This window comes from Neophocaena asiaeorientalis, unplaced genomic scaffold (genome assembly GCF_003031525.2).
Source record: "Neophocaena asiaeorientalis asiaeorientalis breed wild unplaced genomic scaffold, Neophocaena_asiaeorientalis_V1.1 scaffold597, whole genome shotgun sequence".
Classification (NCBI taxonomy): Eukaryota; Metazoa; Chordata; class Mammalia; order Artiodactyla; family Phocoenidae; genus Neophocaena; species Neophocaena asiaeorientalis.
In genome coordinates this window covers 1987593-2007489 of record NW_020172664.1, presented here as the reverse complement: position 1 = coordinate 2007489, position 19897 = coordinate 1987593, and the positions used below count along the sequence as shown (strand labels likewise).

General features: G+C 40.1%; 1 protein-coding gene across 1 annotated transcript in view; it reads right to left on the bottom strand.

The window, feature by feature from the left end:
- The window catches only part of CPEB3 (cytoplasmic polyadenylation element binding protein 3), a 144600-nt gene that overhangs the window by 19954 nt on the left and 104749 nt on the right, over positions 1-19897 (bottom strand). Inside the window, exons 7-8 of the mRNA XM_024739545.1 lie at positions 13609-13723; positions 3188-3369 (exon numbers count right to left, since the gene is read on the bottom strand). Of these exons, the coding sequence (XP_024595313.1) occupies positions 3188-3369; positions 13609-13723 (297 nt within the window). The remainder of the gene's footprint in view (positions 1-3187; positions 3370-13608; positions 13724-19897) is intronic.

Genomic DNA, 19897 nt, shown 5'->3' with positions numbered 1-19897 from the left:
ACACATAATGGGAGCTCTCTGGAAAGCTCAAACTTAAGCTTTAGAAGAAAGACACATAAATATAAAAGTAGAATCAACCTAAAAAAGCATCTACAGCAAACGGTGCTGTTAACAGAGGCTCAGAATGCCAGAGACAACAAAATAAGGTATTGCTGGCCATGTTCAAAGCAAGAAGAAAACAAGAGGATGGAGTAACAGTTTGGGAGAGAGGAGCGTAATATTCACAGAAGACCGGTGAAAAAGGAGCCCCACTCAAGATGGAAGCTGACTTCCTTCTCTTATAATAAAGAAAATGGTCTGCACCTTGGTCAGGGCAAACAAAGAGCATGAAGATGGAGCTGGGAGACAGGGAGAGAAAGGAATCCATCACTTTCAATGATTTCCAGTTCTCCCACTTACATGACTCTCATCCTAGGGCACTGAAGGAACTGATAGGTCCTTTTTGACACCATGTGGATGGAGATGGCATTCTTTTGCCCACAACAGTCCCACTCTACATGTGTCCAGTGAGTCACACTGTATTATATTACTTTCTTGCTCAGTATCTCTTCTGGGCTTCTCAACAATCTAGTCGGATACACAAAGCTATTACTACTGCCCTCATTATACACTGAAACTCAGAATTTAAAAGTGACCTGCTCAAAATCACACAGCCCACCAGGAACAGGACCAGATCTAAACCTGGTCATCTGACTCTAGCCAGTGCCCTTTTCACTATCCAGTGTATCTTTTCACTGCATCTTCAGCAGAGCAACCGATAAAGTTCAAGCTACATAATATTAACAACAGTGTAAGTATACTTCCAGCAAGATGAATACTATTAACCAGCAAGTGCCAGTTAAGCATCTATTAACTGCCGTATGACTCTGGCTGTTCAATCTTCAAATCTCATTTAATCTTCATACCATCCCCAGGAGGGAGTTGCAGATGAGGACCCAAGGCTCCCGGCACTGAGTAACTTGCTTGAGTCACCAGTGACTGGTGCAGCAAAGGCTTAACTGTAGTGGAATCTGTTCTAGCTTCAAACTCCATACTCCTTCCATTACAACTGACTGTTAACCCTAAATGTTTATCAAGAACTACTCTAAGATATGGAGGATATGGTTAACCCAAATACAATGAGCAGAAAACAGTCAATGGCTTTCCTGAGTCTTGAGAAGTTTGATGTGCCAAATACATTTCTATAGCATGGCCTATGATTACGCTAACAAAAGAAAAGCCACTTCTTTCTTTTTTACCTACGTCAAAGTCGTATGGGAGTCAATGCTGAGGGCATGAGCATAGCAGGGGTGAGAGTAGAGGCAGGCAATAAAACAAATAGTGCCTGAATTTTCTATGATGCTTAAAGGGGTTCAAAGATTACTGTAATCCCTGGGATAAGTGTGCTTCTTTCTAACTAAGGAATAGGCCAGGAGGTTGTTAGGGTGAGAGCAAAGGAAAGATATAAGCATGAGCAAGTGGAACCTTCTTTTATCATCTCTAGGACCTACCTCCTGAGAAGTCTCATTAGTTCTGGCTTCAGAGGGGAACAAAGAAAGCTACTGTGATAGAGATGAAAACATAAGCGCTCTTCAGGTTAAGTTTATTGCCTGGGATCACCAGTGATGGGGGCAAGAGCGGTCTAAATGTAATGGGATCTGGGGCTTCAGACTCACAAATGTATAGGCACTAGCAAGTCCACCAGCAGCAGTAGTTAAGAGAACACTCCACATAACACCATTTGTCAATTCAACAAAGGTTTATCAAGCATCTACTGTGTCTGTACATCAAGCAATGGGTAAGCTCTGTGGAGCTTACAGTCTGTAGAGGAATTACTGATACAGAAGGGGTGCTGTGGGCACTTGAAAACTAGGAATGGAGCTGAATGTTTATCACCCCTGAGTTTCCACTGATTCAGAGTGCTTCAAAATTCTGTAAAACTTCATTCATTTTAATTAAAAAACAAACCACCACTACTTACTTTTAAGGATCCCAGTAGATGCAGCAAATAGACTATTTATTTTAAGCACTGGCTTTTGTAATTTGATCTATGTCTTAAAGAAAATGTAATCTTGTTGACTATAAAAAAAAATCATCACCAATTGAAACTTTCACCTCCTAAGAAACTTAGGTCTACTACGCAAAATTAGTCAGTCAACCATAGAGAGTATAGGTGAAACTTTGTAATACAACATATTTACTACTTTACATATTCTAGTCCAGTGTATGCCCCAAGAACAGCCTTTGCTGGAAGCATTAACAACCACTGTACAATTGCACAGGGAGGTGTTTAGACTTGATGTTCTCCCACTTGATCTTTTAATCTATCAATACAGGTCCCAGATTAGCTACTGACACCTTCTATTCCCCCCAAGCTTCCAAACAGCAGCAGAGCTGGAATTTAAGGGATTTAAACCTGTGTCTGTCTCCAAACCCAACTGAACACACCAATGCCCTAGAGCTCTACTGCCCCCTGTTTAGATGAGAGGTAGCAAATCTGAGTGCCTCTACTGGTCAGGTAGGTAACACCAATGAGCAAAGAGGCAGGTAATGGATATGCATATTTGGTATGAGCAGGAGAACTATGGGAGTTGGAGAGGGGACTGGAGACGACCGCAGCTATTTGGCTCCAATGACTGCTACCATGTATGCTCTTGCAATTTTTTTTGGCCATGCTGCGTGGCATGTAGGATCTTAGTTCCCCAACCAGGAATTGAACCCGTGCCCCCTGCAGTGGAAGCACGGAGTCTTAACCACTGGAATGCCAGGGAAGTCCCTATGTTCTTGAAATTTTAAAAGAAACCAGAACTTCAAAATTTTATGCATACTCCTGAATATTAACATTAAATGTTAGTTCAAGTTTGTTTGTTTTAAGAGTACCACATGGGTCAAGCAGATTACCAGCTCTCAATCTTCGTTAACGTGCTGTTGGCATCATATTTTGAACAGCACTGGTTTGCTTTGCTAAATTCTGCAGTGTTATTTTCATAAGTGTAACATCACCCTGGGGATGGGTGAGGCAGAAAGTTCATTAACGCCTTAAATACGAAGGGCACTCTCTTTTTCAGGCAGCCTAGATGGACTCATGGACTAATGTCATGTAAGGCAGAGCTGCTCACTTTGATCACAAGGTGCTTTTCTCCCCAGGGGCCCACAGAATAAATTTCATTTCTTTCCCATAGCAATTATAACCTGAGCAGCTGCTTACCCGTTTGTCAATGTCATTGTGTTGGAGCTGCACAAAGCGAGCGCTGATGGCTGCAATGTAACTCTGCTGATTGGAGAATGCCACGCGGCCAGCACCTTTGGGGTACTTCAGCTCTGGGTCCGTATCAATGCCAGCATAGCAGACACCGCCATACAAACGGTCCATGATCATTGCCAGTTCAACTGCAAGAAAATAAACACTGTTCGTTATAAATGTTTAGAAGGTACTCTTGCCCAGGAGAAGGAAGGACTATGTAAGGATCATGCAGTGTAATTAAGAAACAGAAAAGCCGTGTTAAGTCTCATGAAGAGTGTCTACACCAGTCTTACAACTCAAGAAGGGGAGCTCCTCATAGGGTATTTGAAAACAAAATGAAAAAAAATTTTAAGAGTTTACATAATCAGAATTTCAGCAACAGTACAAAAGAAATGATCTATCAGCAATCCTCCTGTTCTAATTTCTAACCGCTTAGTCCACTGGAGTGGGCCCTGGGTAGGCAAAGCATTTCAGGTACCCCAACAAGTTAATAAGAAACAGCTCTACTTACTGACCTCTAGGACTGAAAGCAATTACTGAAGTCACATTACTATATTAAGATCAAGCTATAGGAAGAATTTAATTTAAAAAAAAGAATTTAATTCATTTTAACTAGAGGCAATATGTTTACAGGCTTAAAGTAAATCTCTACAATTAAAAAAAATAAGATTTTAAGAGTATATACTATCCCAATTGAGAACTCTCCATACTAACTTCTCACACTGAATTCTTAAATAATAGTACTAAAAATGATCACAGCAGCAATGATTTATTGAGCACTTACAATGTGCCAGGAAACACTAAGCTGCTACAAAGGCAGTAAAAACATACCCATCCTACACCCTACTATAAATCCAGAGGTCTGGTCTGCACACCTCACCATATTTCTTCTAAGTATACCTTTATATTGGTATATTTGCAAAACACCTGTACAGAAGGCACTTGGAAATTGGACCATTCCAAAGGTCTGATATTCTAAAATTGTCCTCATCAAAAGGTACCATGGAGAGACACATAGCAGTTACTTACCTGGATCCAAATTGCCTGAAGGTAATTGTTTACTTGATACTGGATGGCACCTCCTCCAGGTATGACCATTCCTTTCAGTCCACTCACATGGTTTAAGTCCAAAAGACTTAGTCCTACCCCTGGCGAACGACCCAAGAATCCACTTCCCTCAAACACCTACGCATGGCATTTGGAAAGGAGCAGACAGGGAAGACAGATGATGACCTCGGACACAGCCAGTGTGCAAAGACCATCAGACAGTAGAGCTCCACAGGAATCAGTATCTGGGGAGAAGGAAAGCAGCACAACCTGGAGGGGTAGGGGCAGAACTCTGCAGCGGGTACAAGGGCTGACGGGCTGAACGGTGTAAGATTTCTACAAACAGAAGGAAAGCCAAACTACTGGTTCCTGTAATAGGAAGCTGCTGAGGCAGTAAGAAAGCTATATCGCCAGACAGAAGGGCTGTCTTTCTATTCAACTTCTTCAAAATTTGTCCCCAAACCAGACTGCCTAATACTGGTAATTGTTTTCTAAGTGCCTGTTTCTAACTGGAAGAATGACTTCCAACCAACAGGTAATTTTCAGAAGGTGAGAAAATAAACTAGCAATAATTAAGCCAGAGAATAAGTGATTTTAAAGACAGAACAGCAGAAAGCTATCCCAATGATCCCATTATGATCAGAATTACTGAGTCACATCAGCCAAGGGAACACTGCTGGTTAGAGCCCAAGTGAACCCTGACTGCAGTCTTGGGGCAGGATCCAGGAATCACACTCATTCAAACAATGCAATAAGAATCATGTGTGTACCCTAAATATCAGAGTTCAGTAGGTCCTCATACTTCACCCCGACAACTTCTGATGGATTGGGGACTTCCTCACATAGCTAACATTATTCCAGTTACAGAGAACAAGAAACTGAACGTGGGATTAATTCACTGCAGTCATTAATGAATTTCCTTTATTAGTCAAGTGGGCTTAGTAAAATATGTAACCTCAGGGCCTGGAAATTAAACACTAATTTTCCAAAGACCTGGCTTCCTCTGGAATGGAATAAGACAGTGAAAACTCCCTCAGCCTGGTGAATGGCCAGGAAAAGAATGTTGTCAAGGGACTGAATACACTTGTCTTCCACCCTTAGGAAGGATTCAAGAAAATATCTAATTCACAAAGAAGGTATACATACCAGCTGTGAGCTTGAAGCTCCAGCTGAAGAGAAGAGTTACCGTAACCATGGGTTCTTCTACTGCATCTTGGGCTCCAAAGGAACCTTAGGGATCCTCAGATGCCACAGATGGCACCTTCCACAAGCACTTTGTGGATCTGGCTGCTGGAAAATCATCTTCACGTGCCAAAGATTAGGTCATGGCTGCTGCTGCTGGCAGTTATGTACTTTTGATAGGAAGAAGAAACCCTCAGTCACTTCTGTTTTTATGAAAACTATATAAATAAATAATTTCCACTTAAAAGCTTATATACAGTCATTTTCTTGGCCACCCAAAACTCTGCAGGCATTTGAGCCAATGAAGTCTCACTCAAGTGAAGGGCAATTTGTTGAGAAGCTACAAGAAAGAAACCAAGGTGACTAAAGGAAGTTTTCTGGGGGGGGAAGAACATGAAGATTACCCATCTCTCTACCTTAATCTGTATTTTAACTACAAAAGTTCTAATACTGTGATGACCCTTGAAGGAAAGTAAATAATGACCAAACAACTGCTGTTTGTTTTTGGTCCTTTACTCAATCAGCAAGTCTTCACTTTAGTGAATACTTCTTGCAGGCTAAACTCATGCTGGGCTCAAACACAATAGGTAAGTCACCTAAGTACTAAACAGACTTTTTAATTATTGAGAAAAGTAACCAGTTGGTAAAAACAGCATTAAAAAAAATACTAACAATTCATCCACTACACAGGTAACTAACAAACACAGAGCAAGCTCTCCTCAAATCCTACAAATTCCCAATCCGAAAATATTTTTAATATGGAAGATACAAATTCACCTACAGATGTCATAATGTACCACTACTTTTAGAGACTAGGTTTTAAAGGGTTCTTTAGAGTGAGTATTATCAGTTAATGTAGGAAAGTCCCATATAAATTCCCTTCCTCTGATTAGGGGGGAGCTAAGCCAAGAAGAGGGCTACCATTTTGACTACTTGGGAGGAAGAGAGAAAAAAAGCAGTAAGGATCAGGTAGAAATCAACTAAAACCTTCGTGGGTCTATCTATACTTTATGATCTCAATCCTGCTCAAGAAATGTGAGTCCTTGGGCTTCCCTGGTGGTGGAGTGGTTGAGAGTCCGCCTGCCGATGCAGGGGACACGGGTTCATGCCCCGGTCCGGGAAGATCCCACATGCCGCGGAGAGGCTAAGCCCGTGAGCCATGGCCGCTGAGCCTGCACGTCCAGAGCCTGTGCTCCGCAACGGGAGAGGCCACAACAGTGAGAGGCCGGCGTACCGCAAAAATAAATAAATAAATAAAATAATAAAAAAAAAGAAATGTGAGTCCTTGATCAAGGAAGTGTCTTATCTGGAAAATGTAGTCAAACCACCTACTAAACCTATGACAGTGAAACCTCATTCTAAACCATCCTCTGTAGAGGACAAGGACTGCGTAGCTCCCCAGAGCACGTTCTTAACATTTAACCTGAGGAAGATGAGGCTACCAGAGCAGGACATACAGGTAGAGGCTGAAATTCAGACAGATGGAGGTGACAGCAGGCATAGAGTCCATGAGGAAGTCAGGAATCTCCAAACCACTTCTATTTTTTCCTTCCCATCCAGACAGTGTTCACGGCGTCTGTCTGGTCACCACAGGGGTGGGAAATTAGGAGTTCTGGTAGCTATATCCAAGGGTATTCTGTACTTTGGATAAGATGTTCTGTGCTCTTAAGACAACTCAAGTCATCTCATAAACAACTGTTCCATGGTAACAGTACACTTCTATGAGTATAACCCACACATTGGCTCTTGTGATGAGCTTCACCATGTCCCAGACTGGAGAAGGAAACAAGAATATTGCAGTTGTATGTAGTATATAGCGTTTCCATGAATTCCTCTGGGTTGTGGTGACTATGCCCTGAAGGTGAATCTGAACCCCAACTGTGGTTCCTTGTTTTGCTCCTAACTCTTCACAGAGATCTGAAAGGGACTTCAGTTCATCAGAAAGAAAATCATGATGACTCCCCATCCTGTCCCATCCCAGGATCCTGTTCCTGTCATTTAATTAGATTTCAAAGCTAGCCTAAGGCAATGTATAAGTCTGAGACACTGTGAGAGCCAAACGGGGTAGAGCAGGAATGAGGATTCCTGAGGGAAATACTACACACAATTCTAAATTGTGAATCTAGAAGCTACATTTCTCCTCTTTGGAAATAACAAAGCAGACAGGAAAGAGGCATAAGGCACCTCAGGATTACAAGAGGTCTGGACTTCTGAAAGAAAGGAAAATTCAACTTGAAGGTGGACTTTCTGGGTTTACGATTGCTGAGTTGGTTCATGAAAGCAGTTCATACATCTTTAGTGGAGGAAATGTGCTCATTAGCTTCCACCCTGCATGAGACATTGGGAAGTTAAGAATATTTTCAAATAAATGATAGGAACAACCAACTAAGTAAGAAGGATAAGAGTTTTAACTTGATTAAATCGAGCTGGTACCAGATTGACTGTTATTGCTGTTACTGCGACAACAGATCTCAGATCTCAGCTTGATAAAGCAGCTTCCTTCTGTGCAAAGAGCCCCAAACTTGAAGTCTGGAGATCTGAGTTTGAACCTTGATTTTTTCACTTGTGGTGGTCTTGACTAATCACCCCCTTTGAACTCTGCTCCCTTATCCCTACAATGAAAAGTCTACCACTTATAACCTCACAGGGTTATCATGAGGATTAAACATACATGAGAGCTCTGGGCACACTGCTGGGCAAAGAGCAGTGCTCGTTTAGTTTTGTCCAGCAGTTGTTTTTCCCTCTACTCATAAATCTTTGCTTAACATTTACTTGGCCTGGTTTCTGCTCCATAAGCACCAGTTCATCCCAGTCTTACTTTGGCTTTATGCTAATGTTGCTCAAACTGCCACTGATATGGCAAACTTTGACATCGGCTGTGGGTGAGAGTTTGCTTTTTTGGAGGAGGAGCAAACAAACACAGACATTATAAAATCCTTAAGCCTAAGGGCAATGCAGTTAATCAAGTCAGTATGCCAATTCTGGAGTTTATCTGAGACAACTCATTCTGAACTTAGGACTTGGTGAAAGAAAAAGATTCTACCAAAAAAAAAAGGTGTCCACAATGTTCATTGCAGCGCTATTTACAATAGCCAGGACATGGAAGCAACCTAAGTGTCCACTGACAGATGAATGGCTAAAGAAGATGTGGCACATATATACAATGGAATATTACTCAGCCATAAGAAACGAAATTGAGTTATTTGTAGTGAGGTGGATGGACCTAGAGTCTGTCATACAGAGTGAAATAAGTCAGAAAGAGAAAAATACCATATGCTAACACATCTAATGGAATCTTAAAAAAAAAAAAAAGGTTCTCATGAACCTAGGGGCAGGACAGGAATAAAGATGCAGACGTAGAGAGTGCACTTGAGGACAAGGGAAGGGGGAAGGGTAAGCTGGGATGAAGTGAGAGAGTAGCATTGACATATATATACTACCAAATGTAAAACAGATAGCTAGTGGGAAGCAGCTGCATAGCACAGGGAGATCAGCTCTGTGCTTTGTGAGACCTAGAGGGGTGGGAGGAAGATGCAAGAGGGAGTGGATATGGGGATAGATGTATACATATAGCTGATTCACTTTGTTATACGGCAGAAACTAACACAACATTCTAAAGCAACTATACTCCAAAAAAAATGTTTAAAAAAAAAAAAAAAAGGTGTTGGCAGGGAGACTTCCCTGGAGGTCCAGCAGTTAAGACTCTGCGCTTCCACTGCAGGGGGTGCGAGTTCCATCCCTGGTCTGGGAACCAAGATACTACATGCCGCATGGTGCAGCCAAAAAAAAAAAAAAAAAGAGACAGAAAGAAAAAAAAAGAAAAAGCTTCTAGTGCTGACAAACTTGACATACAGATGATTTCTGCCTGCTACCACTTCACTGAACAAAAAGGCTATGGTTATAATACTCCTATTTCCTTAATCATAAATCAGGATGTGATTCCTAATACATGTGGACTACCAGAATGTTTGCAGAATGTCTGAAATAAATGCTCTTAGAAAAATTCATCATGTATGTTCTCTAGATGTATGTCATACCTTACTGAATATTTACCTCAAAAATTTTTTTCCCTAGAATTTCCATAGAAAGCCATCCTCACAACAGTGAGGTGGGGGGAGTTGGGACGGGGGAAGGTGGAGAAGGAAATTTCAGGATCCATCACAGAATATTAGCAGGGGAGAAAAAGACAGGAAAGAATCATCAGAGCAATAGTTAGGAAGATGGGAGACCCAAAGATGATGGGCAAATGGTAGGCTCTAGGAACTCAAGACTGATCTGTTCTGCAGGACCTGGTCAGATAAACTGTCAGAAGGAAGTCATATAGTGGAGGAACAGCTCACAGATGCCTCTAATTAGAGAGGAAGACTGAGGGTTTTTCAAGCCTGATCAAAATTGGAAGTGGATGGGTCCCAAAGCTTGATCACTGAGGCAGCCCCCAAATGAGATGTCTAAGCCAAGAAGCTAGAGTCAGAGAACACTCACGTTTACAAACCAGGGAAGAATACAGGGACCAGATCCTTCATTTTCCACTTTTTCCTGGTGGTCTCCTCATAACCCCCAAGCTCTTAGTTGGCACTTAGCTGCTCTCAGAGCAAAGAGATGTGGTCTGGAGAGGTTCTAATGTCATAGGGATATGCAACAGCGATATTTCCATGCTGAGATTTAGGAAGACATGCTGCTTACAACACTTGAATGAAGAGTGGCAACATGCTGTTGCACATCCAGGTAGTAGCGGGAGGAGAGACAGACCAGACAGACAGACCACCCCTTTCCCTGTACTGATTTCTCTGAAGAATATGTACTCTTTAGCCACACGGTGGCATGGCGAGTCCACCCACGGCCTTTCCTAGCGTCAGGGTGGGGAGTTGAAGGAAAGCAAGATGGAGAAACACCAGGAGACTTCAGGCAAACCATCCTCGGCTTGCCACTGTCACTGACAGGAGTGTTGGAAGGGAGAGACAAGAGACGTAGAAATGTGTATTATTTGACTTAGAGAAGGCAACAATCAGGCAGTCCAACTTCGGGGAAACTCATCTAGATTTTCCACTGATATTTTCCCATTTTCAGGCTAATTTTTCTAGGCCCGATTTTTTCCAACCTTAAGTTTTAAAAGTCACGCTTGTCAAAAGGTCAGAAGGAGCAACCTAAACTCCTCAGTCAAGACAATACCACTTAAAACAGGTTGCCTTGTTTCTTTAGAAGTGTTTCTGCACTTCTGTTCGGTGGGATAACTATATTTAGAATAATTTATTAGTGATAATGGTCCCTGTCTTACAATGGGAAAATATCAAAGATAAAAAGCCTCACAAGATCCAAAGGAATAATTCTTGAGTGATAACATTTTAGTCACTGTAAAGTGCTAAAGGACCATTTTTGGCCCAGGATAAGGTGAAAATCAATCTGGACACATGAAATGTCACCTGTTGAGTCTCATCACTGATATCTAGTCTAGGATCACCTTGTATATAGTGCCTGAAATAGTTTTAAGACTTTTCAGAATTCATAACCACGGCACCCCTGGAAATAATAAAAAAATGCCCTGAAGTACTTAAAAACCAAAATTTGAGCATCATTATGTTAAGGAGTATAATTTAGCATCAATTAACTGAGTTAGTATTCTATTCATACATTTCTCATTTTCTTCTGTTCTGAAATCTTTGATTCTGTAGATGATGACTTGTTCAACATGATAGTGGGATGTCCATTCAGTGTGGCATGATGGGCACTTTCTCAGTGCCAGTAACACAGTGCGTGCTCAATACGTTTATTATTCAAGTGAACTGCACTGCGTTCAATTTAAGATTGTCTAGCAAAGTCAAAATGAATTCCTTTAAAAACAGTCTTCTATTCCAAGACACACACCAATCCACAAAGCTCAGTGTGTTCCAAAGAAAACTAATTCTATGCACAGGGATAAAAGCTGCAGATGTTAACTCTTTTCATCAAGATTACGTGGCCTCCAATCTGGAAGTCTTGGATAGATAGAGTAAAATTCTAAGATGCTAATGTAGATGGTTTAGCCTTCTAGAAACTAGCTACACTTATAGGAGGTGCTGGCATGGGGGAACACTGCCATTAGACCAAGTGACTGTAGATTACTAGCCAATAATGGCAAAAACAAAATTTTAAAACAAAAAAATTTAGCTTACGTTAGAGAAAAAAGAACTTTGAAATTTACAAATTATATACTATCTAGGCAGGGAACACAAAATCCCATTTCTGACTAGATAACTAAACATAATTCTTGTTTAACCATAGAACTTGCAGCATCTTATAGACACAGAATGTTAAAGAAAGAATATAATTTAGCATCTTGGGCTTCCTGTCTTGCAGTGTCAGTGCGATCATAAGAACAGTGTGAAAAACATATCATCACAAGATTTATAGAGAGAAAAAGATATAGAGGCCCACACCTATCCTTTCAAATGATTTAAACAGAAAGAATGAAGAGTGGCTAATAAAAAAGGGAATTTAGTTTATAAACTATTGTGTCTGTGACTTAAAAATAGACATAAGAGGTTAAAGACAGTTCTGTTATTTTTACGACTGTGGGAACTTTTCTTTCAGAAATTTTTTTTTTTCAGATTCCCAGATAAGAAAAAAGGAGAGGAGCTGAGATATTAAAACTAATTTGTGCTTGTATTTAGTTGCAGAAAAGAACAGCTAGAATACTAGCAATGAATGTCCATTTTTGTAGAATCCATTTGCAGTTAAAACACTATCAAAGGGGACTTTTCTCCCTCTCCACTCCTAAACACACCACCAGTTAGAAAAAGCCAGGAATATTACACAGTGCCCCCACCCACATTTTTTTTTTTCTTTTAAAGCACAAGCTGTTTAGAAACAAAGGGCTGCATTGGCCCTCATCTCATAATGCTGTTCACGTGCGAGTTAGCCCTGCTTAGACTTTATTTTCTGACAGCAGATGAAGGGGGAAGCATCTCTGCCGTTTTGCTTTCCTTCTCTGGGCAGGTTTTCCATGAGAATGAGAAAAAGACCCAGTGATGCTTGACTTTCTGAAGTACCATAAGATTACAAACTCCACAGTCATGATTAATATGTTTTAAAGTCCTTCAAAATGGAATAACGAATACATCTTTATACAGACCTAAAACTTATCTTTTAGGAGTAGATTGGAGTTGAGATTTGAATAAATATGTTAGAAATGTTGAGGAACATTCAGAATTAAGAAGTCCCCAAAGTCATAGAGCCAAAGAGCTGTAGGTACATTTTACAATTCTGTTTCACAACTTGATTTTAATGACCTCTGCTTTTTCTTTTACTTTTTAAGTAGAACTAAGTCTACTTGCTTACACTAACGTAGAGATAACACTGTCCTTTTTGCTACTACAGTGGCAACAGCTACCTTATTTTTTCATCTTATTTAAAAAAAAATAAACTCAACTATTTTAAGCACTTTGAAAACTCTGTTCTTACAAATAATTTTATTATATTCCACGGGCAATCACACGAATCCACAACCAATTAGATTTGTCTCTGGATTTAAATATTGAAGTCACCAGCACAGCATCACTTCAAATGCCCCAGTCAGTAATGATTCTGCCCAATCCCAGCAGGCACAATTATTTCATCATTGGAAAGGTACTTAAAAAACAAAAAACAGGGGAGCTTTCAAGAAGTCAAAATAAAGATGCTCAAATACATACCTCACTTTTCAAAGTACATAAGAAAAAATAGGAACCTGTTTCACTTGGGAAAAGTTCAGTTTGATTCCCAGTGACACAATTTCTAGCAGTGGTTTGGTTCCTCACTGACTAAGTGGGCACACAGCTGCACTGGACAGATTTCTGATGGGGTGACTTCTTTTTCTGTCATACGTAACAGTGCTAACTGGCATAAGAATGCACACTGCCAAATGTATTGTTATTATTTTAAAAATAATTGCTTGAACAGGGAGGCACTAATTAGAATTCATCCCTCTGAAATAACAATTTAATGAAATTCACTCTTGTACCATAAGAAAATACAACATCTTGGGAGAAAACATTTAAGGGTCAGCTCAGTGAAACTGACCTGACAGCCTTCTTTTTGGAGATTGTGCATAGCTGACCAGAAACCTAGAAAATATTGAAGACTAAACACATTGGGGATTCTGTTGTTGGTTTTGTTGTTGTGGTGTTACTATTTCCACTCACCAGCTCGAAGGGGTCGTGGAACTCCCCCAACAAAGATAGTTTTTCTGGGGTCCAAAGGCTGAGAACCATCCATTACAAAGTCACTGTCACTTAGGTTCCATGGTCGAATTTGCACCTGAAAAAAAGTCGTTTACTTGGTCCTTACTTCATTTCCATCAACCCCAAATGAGAATAAGGTGACTAAAGACAAACCCACTGATTTGTGCATTTTACAACATACACAACCCAAACAAAATCCAGTTATTAGTTAATGTAATCTGCATTAAGTGCCTTTCAATAGAACTCTTGGGGAATCTACTTACAGGTTATTAGACTCAACACTCTAGACATATACCATGAAACCTTCAGAAACCACCTGTGGTTTAAAAAAGGGCAGTCTTTTATAGAGTCTGGGTTTTGAATTTTAACACATGTTAGACTGTTTATAACCTGTCACATTACAGCACTTAGTTTTTTAAGAGCTCACCTAAAGAGGGACAGGAACATTGGGAATATTTTCTAAAAATTATCCATATGTCTGGATTTTAAATGATCACCCCCTAAAATTAAAACATTTCTCTTTCAGCAATATGATTTAACACAGTTTAACACTTATCAAGTTAGCACACAATTACCAGCAATATCAAATACTGAAGGTCAAAGATTTATCGACTTTTGATTGATCTGATTTTCCTAAACAAGTCTGGTTAAATAAAGGTAAGCCTAGGAAATGAAGCAAATTTTCAAAGAATAGAAAAAGAAATCTCTATGACATATTTCTAACTGGTAATGTCTCTTCACTGGGACTCTGACTTCCTGCCCATAGTTTACACTGTTTTACCATTATCATATAAAATAAGGTATTCCATCAGAATCGTAACCTTAAAGCATATTCCTTTCAATCCATAACCAAACAAAACAAAACAAAAAAAGCACAAAAAACCCTCTCATACCAAAAGGCCAGTTTCAGCACTGCCTGAAAACCAACCAGTCGCTCAGCTGGCCATGCGCGCTGGGAAGTAGGCCAGGTATAGAAGCAGAGAAAATAGTGTCGGTCTTTAAGGAACACCCCTCTCCTTTCCCCTCATCGATTAGGATAGGAAACAAAACAGCTGAATTTTCATTTTCTTAGTATCAACAGAATTCTTCTTTTGCCCCATTAATCAACAACATAATGCAAGGAAACACATACGATAATTTCTTATGTGGCCTGGCTATATCCAGGAGTACTCCTATTTGAAAGGTAGTAAATCTGTCAATTACACTTTCAAAACATCTTGGGTCATCTCTAACACTGGCATCGCTCAGTTAGAAGCAGGCTACATGTTCCTTATGATTGTTACAAAATGTACCCCCCCGCCCCGCAGCTTTTTGGGCTTTTATGACACAGTTGCCTTCACCAGTTAGCCAGAAGCCATAAAATCTCCACTTCTTCCCTAGACCCTAAAACCTTGGACCTGTTTGTAATTCTGTTAACACTCAGGCATCTGCTCTACCTTTATCACTTAAAAATAAAAAATCCAGTTCTTTCCTTGTAAAATTTTGTCTGTTTGACTAAATTATTGTTCCCTTGACATTTACCACAAAGGCAGATTCACCAATACCATAAAACACCACTTTCAAATGCCTTCATGAGGGCCCATTATTAATTTTTAATTAAAAACACAATGTCCTGACACTAAGAAAAAGGATTCTAACGTCACCAAAAAAAAAAAAGTAGGGCAAATCTTTTTCTACACAGAGCCCTCTCTTCTCCTAGTCTCATCCTTTATTAAGTAGTTAAGGCAGCTTCAGGACCAGGTAATTCCATTAACTTTATGATAACTGAGTTTGCTCATATGGCTCACAAATGAAAACAATTCCTGTGTAGTATCCATAGTGTTCTGGTTTCATTTAATCAAAAGTACAGAAAATGTAGCCTTGTACAATAGCTGGAGGTTACTGCTGCTCAAAAGAACTCTGCAGACGATCTCAAACCTGCCTGTTGAGGGTCTCCATTGCTGCCTCTTCTTCCCTCTGACACCCTCCCCACCCCTTCATTACATCACACACAACCCATTCCCTTACCCTATTCTTGGTAAAAATACAGGAAGAGGACTAGGGAGACAGTAATGATTAATCCTATTCACAAAACCCACATTGCCCAGCTGCCACCACAGAACAGCTCCTCAGAGCTCACACCACTGCAGATTCAGAGAAATGTCAACACAGGCCAACATCAGTACACTCTAAGAGCTAAGCAAAAAGTAATACTGTGGTACTGTTTGCACTGAGAAGTTCCATTCACACTCTGGTTTCTCTCTGAAATATAAGACCATTCTCATACAGGCATGTTCTCCATCTTCTAAGGTTTATTCTCAGGGTCTAATATCCATGTTCTATCTTTCTGACTTACTCTTCGAAAAAAATATATATACGTGTTTCTCTACTCTTTTAATCCCATACTTTATAAGCTGACTCAGATATTTTGTAGAAGGGGTAGAATATAAGTAAAAGAACTGTTTTTTTATTATCTTTATTTCTTTAATAATTTTTGAGAAAGGATGAAATTAGATCTCTGTCCTAACTCAACATAAACTTCCCCTGGCAAAACAGCTTTTACATACATAGGGATTACTGTGTGTGTGTGTGTGTGTGTGTGTGTGTGTGTGTAAAACAACTCTTGCAGGATGTTGTCAAATAGGCTATACTGGGCAGTAAAAGCCACAACATCCTAAGGACAAGGATAAGGTGAAGAATGGTGAAGATTACCTTAAATGAGCCTGACATGGTTTCAACACCGCCTCCTGAAGAAACCTGACCACATTTGATAACAAAGGTGACCCTAGGAAGAGGCCATCTGGGAGGGGGCACCCACTAGCCCTTTGGCCATGCCATGACCTTACAGTAAAGGATACACAAAAACAAATGTCTGTAGGGCCAGACAGGCAGCATAAACATGTCAAGCTACCAGGACAACTCGTTAGTAGGCAGGCAGTGACACAATGGAGTAAACCACTCTTTTTATTTATTTTTAAAAATTTTTATTTTCTATTGGAGCATAGTTGATTAACAATGTTGTGTTAGTTTCAGGTGTACAGCAAAGTGATTTAGTTACACATATACATGTATCTATTCTTTTTCAAATTCTTTTCCCACTTAGGTTATTACAGAATACTGAGCAGAGCTCCCTGTGCTATACAGCAGGTTCTTTTGGTTACCTATTTTAAATACAGCAGTGTTAAACCACTCTTTTTAAAGGAAGCAGACACCTCTCAGCTCCAGCTAGAAGTTATCATTTGCGAATGTGTTGTCAGACTTTTCCATTTCTCAAAAGTAGCTAGAAATTCAGATTTTTACATGAAACTTCAAGATTTTTGAATGCTGGGAACTAATTCAAATGTATAAAGTCACTTGTACACGCTAGACAAAACTATCTGCAGGCCAGATCTATCCTGTGGGCCCCAGTCTGTGATCTCTGGTTAGAAAGGTTTAGTTACCACACAGCTCCTCACGATGGAATGTTTTATTGCATAAACACTTACGAGACAAAATTTAAAAATGGTTTTTCTTTAGTTTCTTTTTTAAGCATGTATTCCTGTGGAAGTTCTGGTCAGGACCATAAACCTACTTTTAGCAGAATTATTTGTCTTTTAAATTTTTATCTCAATTAATAATTGGCTTTGTATAACTGCTTATCTCCAAAGGCAAAATCTTTTTACGGATAAAGGCAAAAACCAAACATAAAGCTTGGTAGTATATATATACCAATTTATACCATAAAGTGACTTCAACAGCCGTCAAGAAATCTAAAAGAACATAACATTAATATGTAATAGCAACAGTTAGTACTAAAAGCACTAAGTTTCCTTTTCAAGGTTTCCCAAAGTGTGTTCTGTGAAGTGTAGATCCCTAGGGTTGTGTTTCCTAAAAGCAGTGTTTAGGAAAAAGTTATAAACTTCCTTCTTGGAGCTTCACAGCAGACACTGGTGTATATTAATTAAAGGCTCTAAGAAGTTCTACAGGAAATGAATCTATTCGAATGTTGTTTAAGCCAGCGTTTCCAAAATTACTTCCATGGAACCTATTTTTTTGTGTAACACCTATTAATATCCACACTTTGGGTAATACTGCCCTATTATATCTTACTCTTAGTATGTATCAAAATATGGCAATAATAAGGTTGAACTAATTGAACAAAACATCATAGAAACTTCACTCCAATCAAGGCCTTTTCCTCACTTATTTCCTGCTATTGCTCTCAAAAAGTTAACTAAAATTTCATCCTGGTTAAAACTGAAAGTCATTAATAGGGATAGGATTAGGCTAATTTCTAGGAAAAAAATTAAAGAAATGCAATAGAGGTCACTTATTTTGACAGGATGCTACAAGATAACATCATTTCCTAAAAAGATAATTTCATTGAAAATTTGCAAAAGCCTCTAAGTTAAATTAAATATAAAATCCATTTTTATTGTATCTTTAATAACCGCATAAGAGAAAACATACAGTTTTAGTAAGAACAGTTTTAAACACAAGCCTTAGGACTTCAAGTTTCTGAACATGACCAAATCTCCCTATAGCTCTAGCATTCTCTCAGTTTAGACCACTAGTTAGAATTTAGACATTATCTACCAGTAAATAATGTTATCTTGAGCTCATTTTAAACATCTCACCCTATATGTGGTCTGGTGCTCTCCTTAGGTTACAAACATCTACCACGTGAAGGGTCTACTGCACAGTGCCTTCCTTTTCATTTGTTGGGCTCAAAGCAGCTCCAAAAAGCAACCAAACTGTTCAGAGTCAACAGTGCAATCTGGTGGCTAGTTCAGGAAATCACCTGACCAAATCCCCCTTCCCTGTCATCTGATCTCTTTCCCACAAAGTATCCATAAAGCTCATAGCTCAGCATCGCCCCAACCCCACCCCATTTCCTTTTTCCTCTTTTCAACACTCTTCAAACTCCTACTCAAGCTCTTCAGGAAAAAGTCTCCATTTTTCTCTCCCTAATCCTACAATCCTTTCAATGTACATGAATCAGAAAAACAATAGTGCAGAACCATCAGGACTGCTCTCCCCAGTAAGCAGCAGCATCCCGGCTCTTCTGACAACCAGGATGAGTCAGCTAAACCTAGGTCCGCTGATACAGCTGCAACAGCTCAGCTGCAGTGGTAATGAACTCAGACCCACCCCAGCTGTCAGCAATTCTATTTTAAGAATCACAGACCTCACAGAATGACTGGAGTGCCCCACAATATCACAAATAAACTAGTTTGTGGTTTGTGAGGCATCTTTATCTCTTCCATGTGTAAGGGGCTGCTTTATTATTATAACCACCAAAACTAACAGCCGTAACAGCAAGAACTGTGGTTTGGACTCTTCAAAGTATATTCACATTTGGTATCTCATGTCAACCTAATTTTTACCACATAGCTCCCGAACAAACGGCTCAGCCACCTTTGTGGAGTTTAGATGCTACCTGTGATTCTCAAATGCTGCCCTCCACCCAATAGAGAGGATAAGAAGATGCCCTCCCTGTACCTTCTGCGGTAAGTGGCCAGAAAGAAACTTAACAGCTGCTCAGAGGCACTGGCCTTGATGAGACTTCTGTACCCTGGGCAGCTCTGGGGCCTCCAGGCAGAACTCCACTGGGACTCAAAGCAAAAAGCTCTCACTGTCACACTAAGACTATTCCTCAGATACCAGTAGATCACAGGCCCCAAAGAACCTCAGCAAAATAGCCTGGATTCTTCTTAGACAGAAAGCCGAAAGTAACCCTGGGAAATTCTCTTACACTCTCCCAGGATGCTCCACACCCACCACCAGCATCAAGAAACAGTGCAGGTACAGAAAGGAAATTGCTGCCATCCGCACCAGGCTACACAGCCTGATGTACGGAAACCACAGGCTTACAGCCCCACTGGGAACTTCAGTTACTGTTGAACAATGCAAATAACACTCTGTATACTGTTTCATAAGGGCACCCAGTACAAAAACAGAGCACGCATAAACTGTGCCCCGAAAATGGTGATGTACATCCTTGCTCTATGCTTGATATAATAAAGCCATTATCAATTAGATGCTATGATTAATACCCATACTTACAACCGTAAGATTCAAAGAAACATCTTCCCTCTAAAGGCTTTCCAGACGCCCTCAGGAACACCTGACCACTTTGCTTTTGAGCCACCCCACATCAACTACCGTCTATAATGCTTCCATCATAGCACCTGTGACTCCTTACTTCACTTACTATTCACTTGGCTATTTCCCTCCATTGGATTCTGGGTGCCTCTAAGGCTGAGACCATATCTCTGTGTGGGTCCCAACT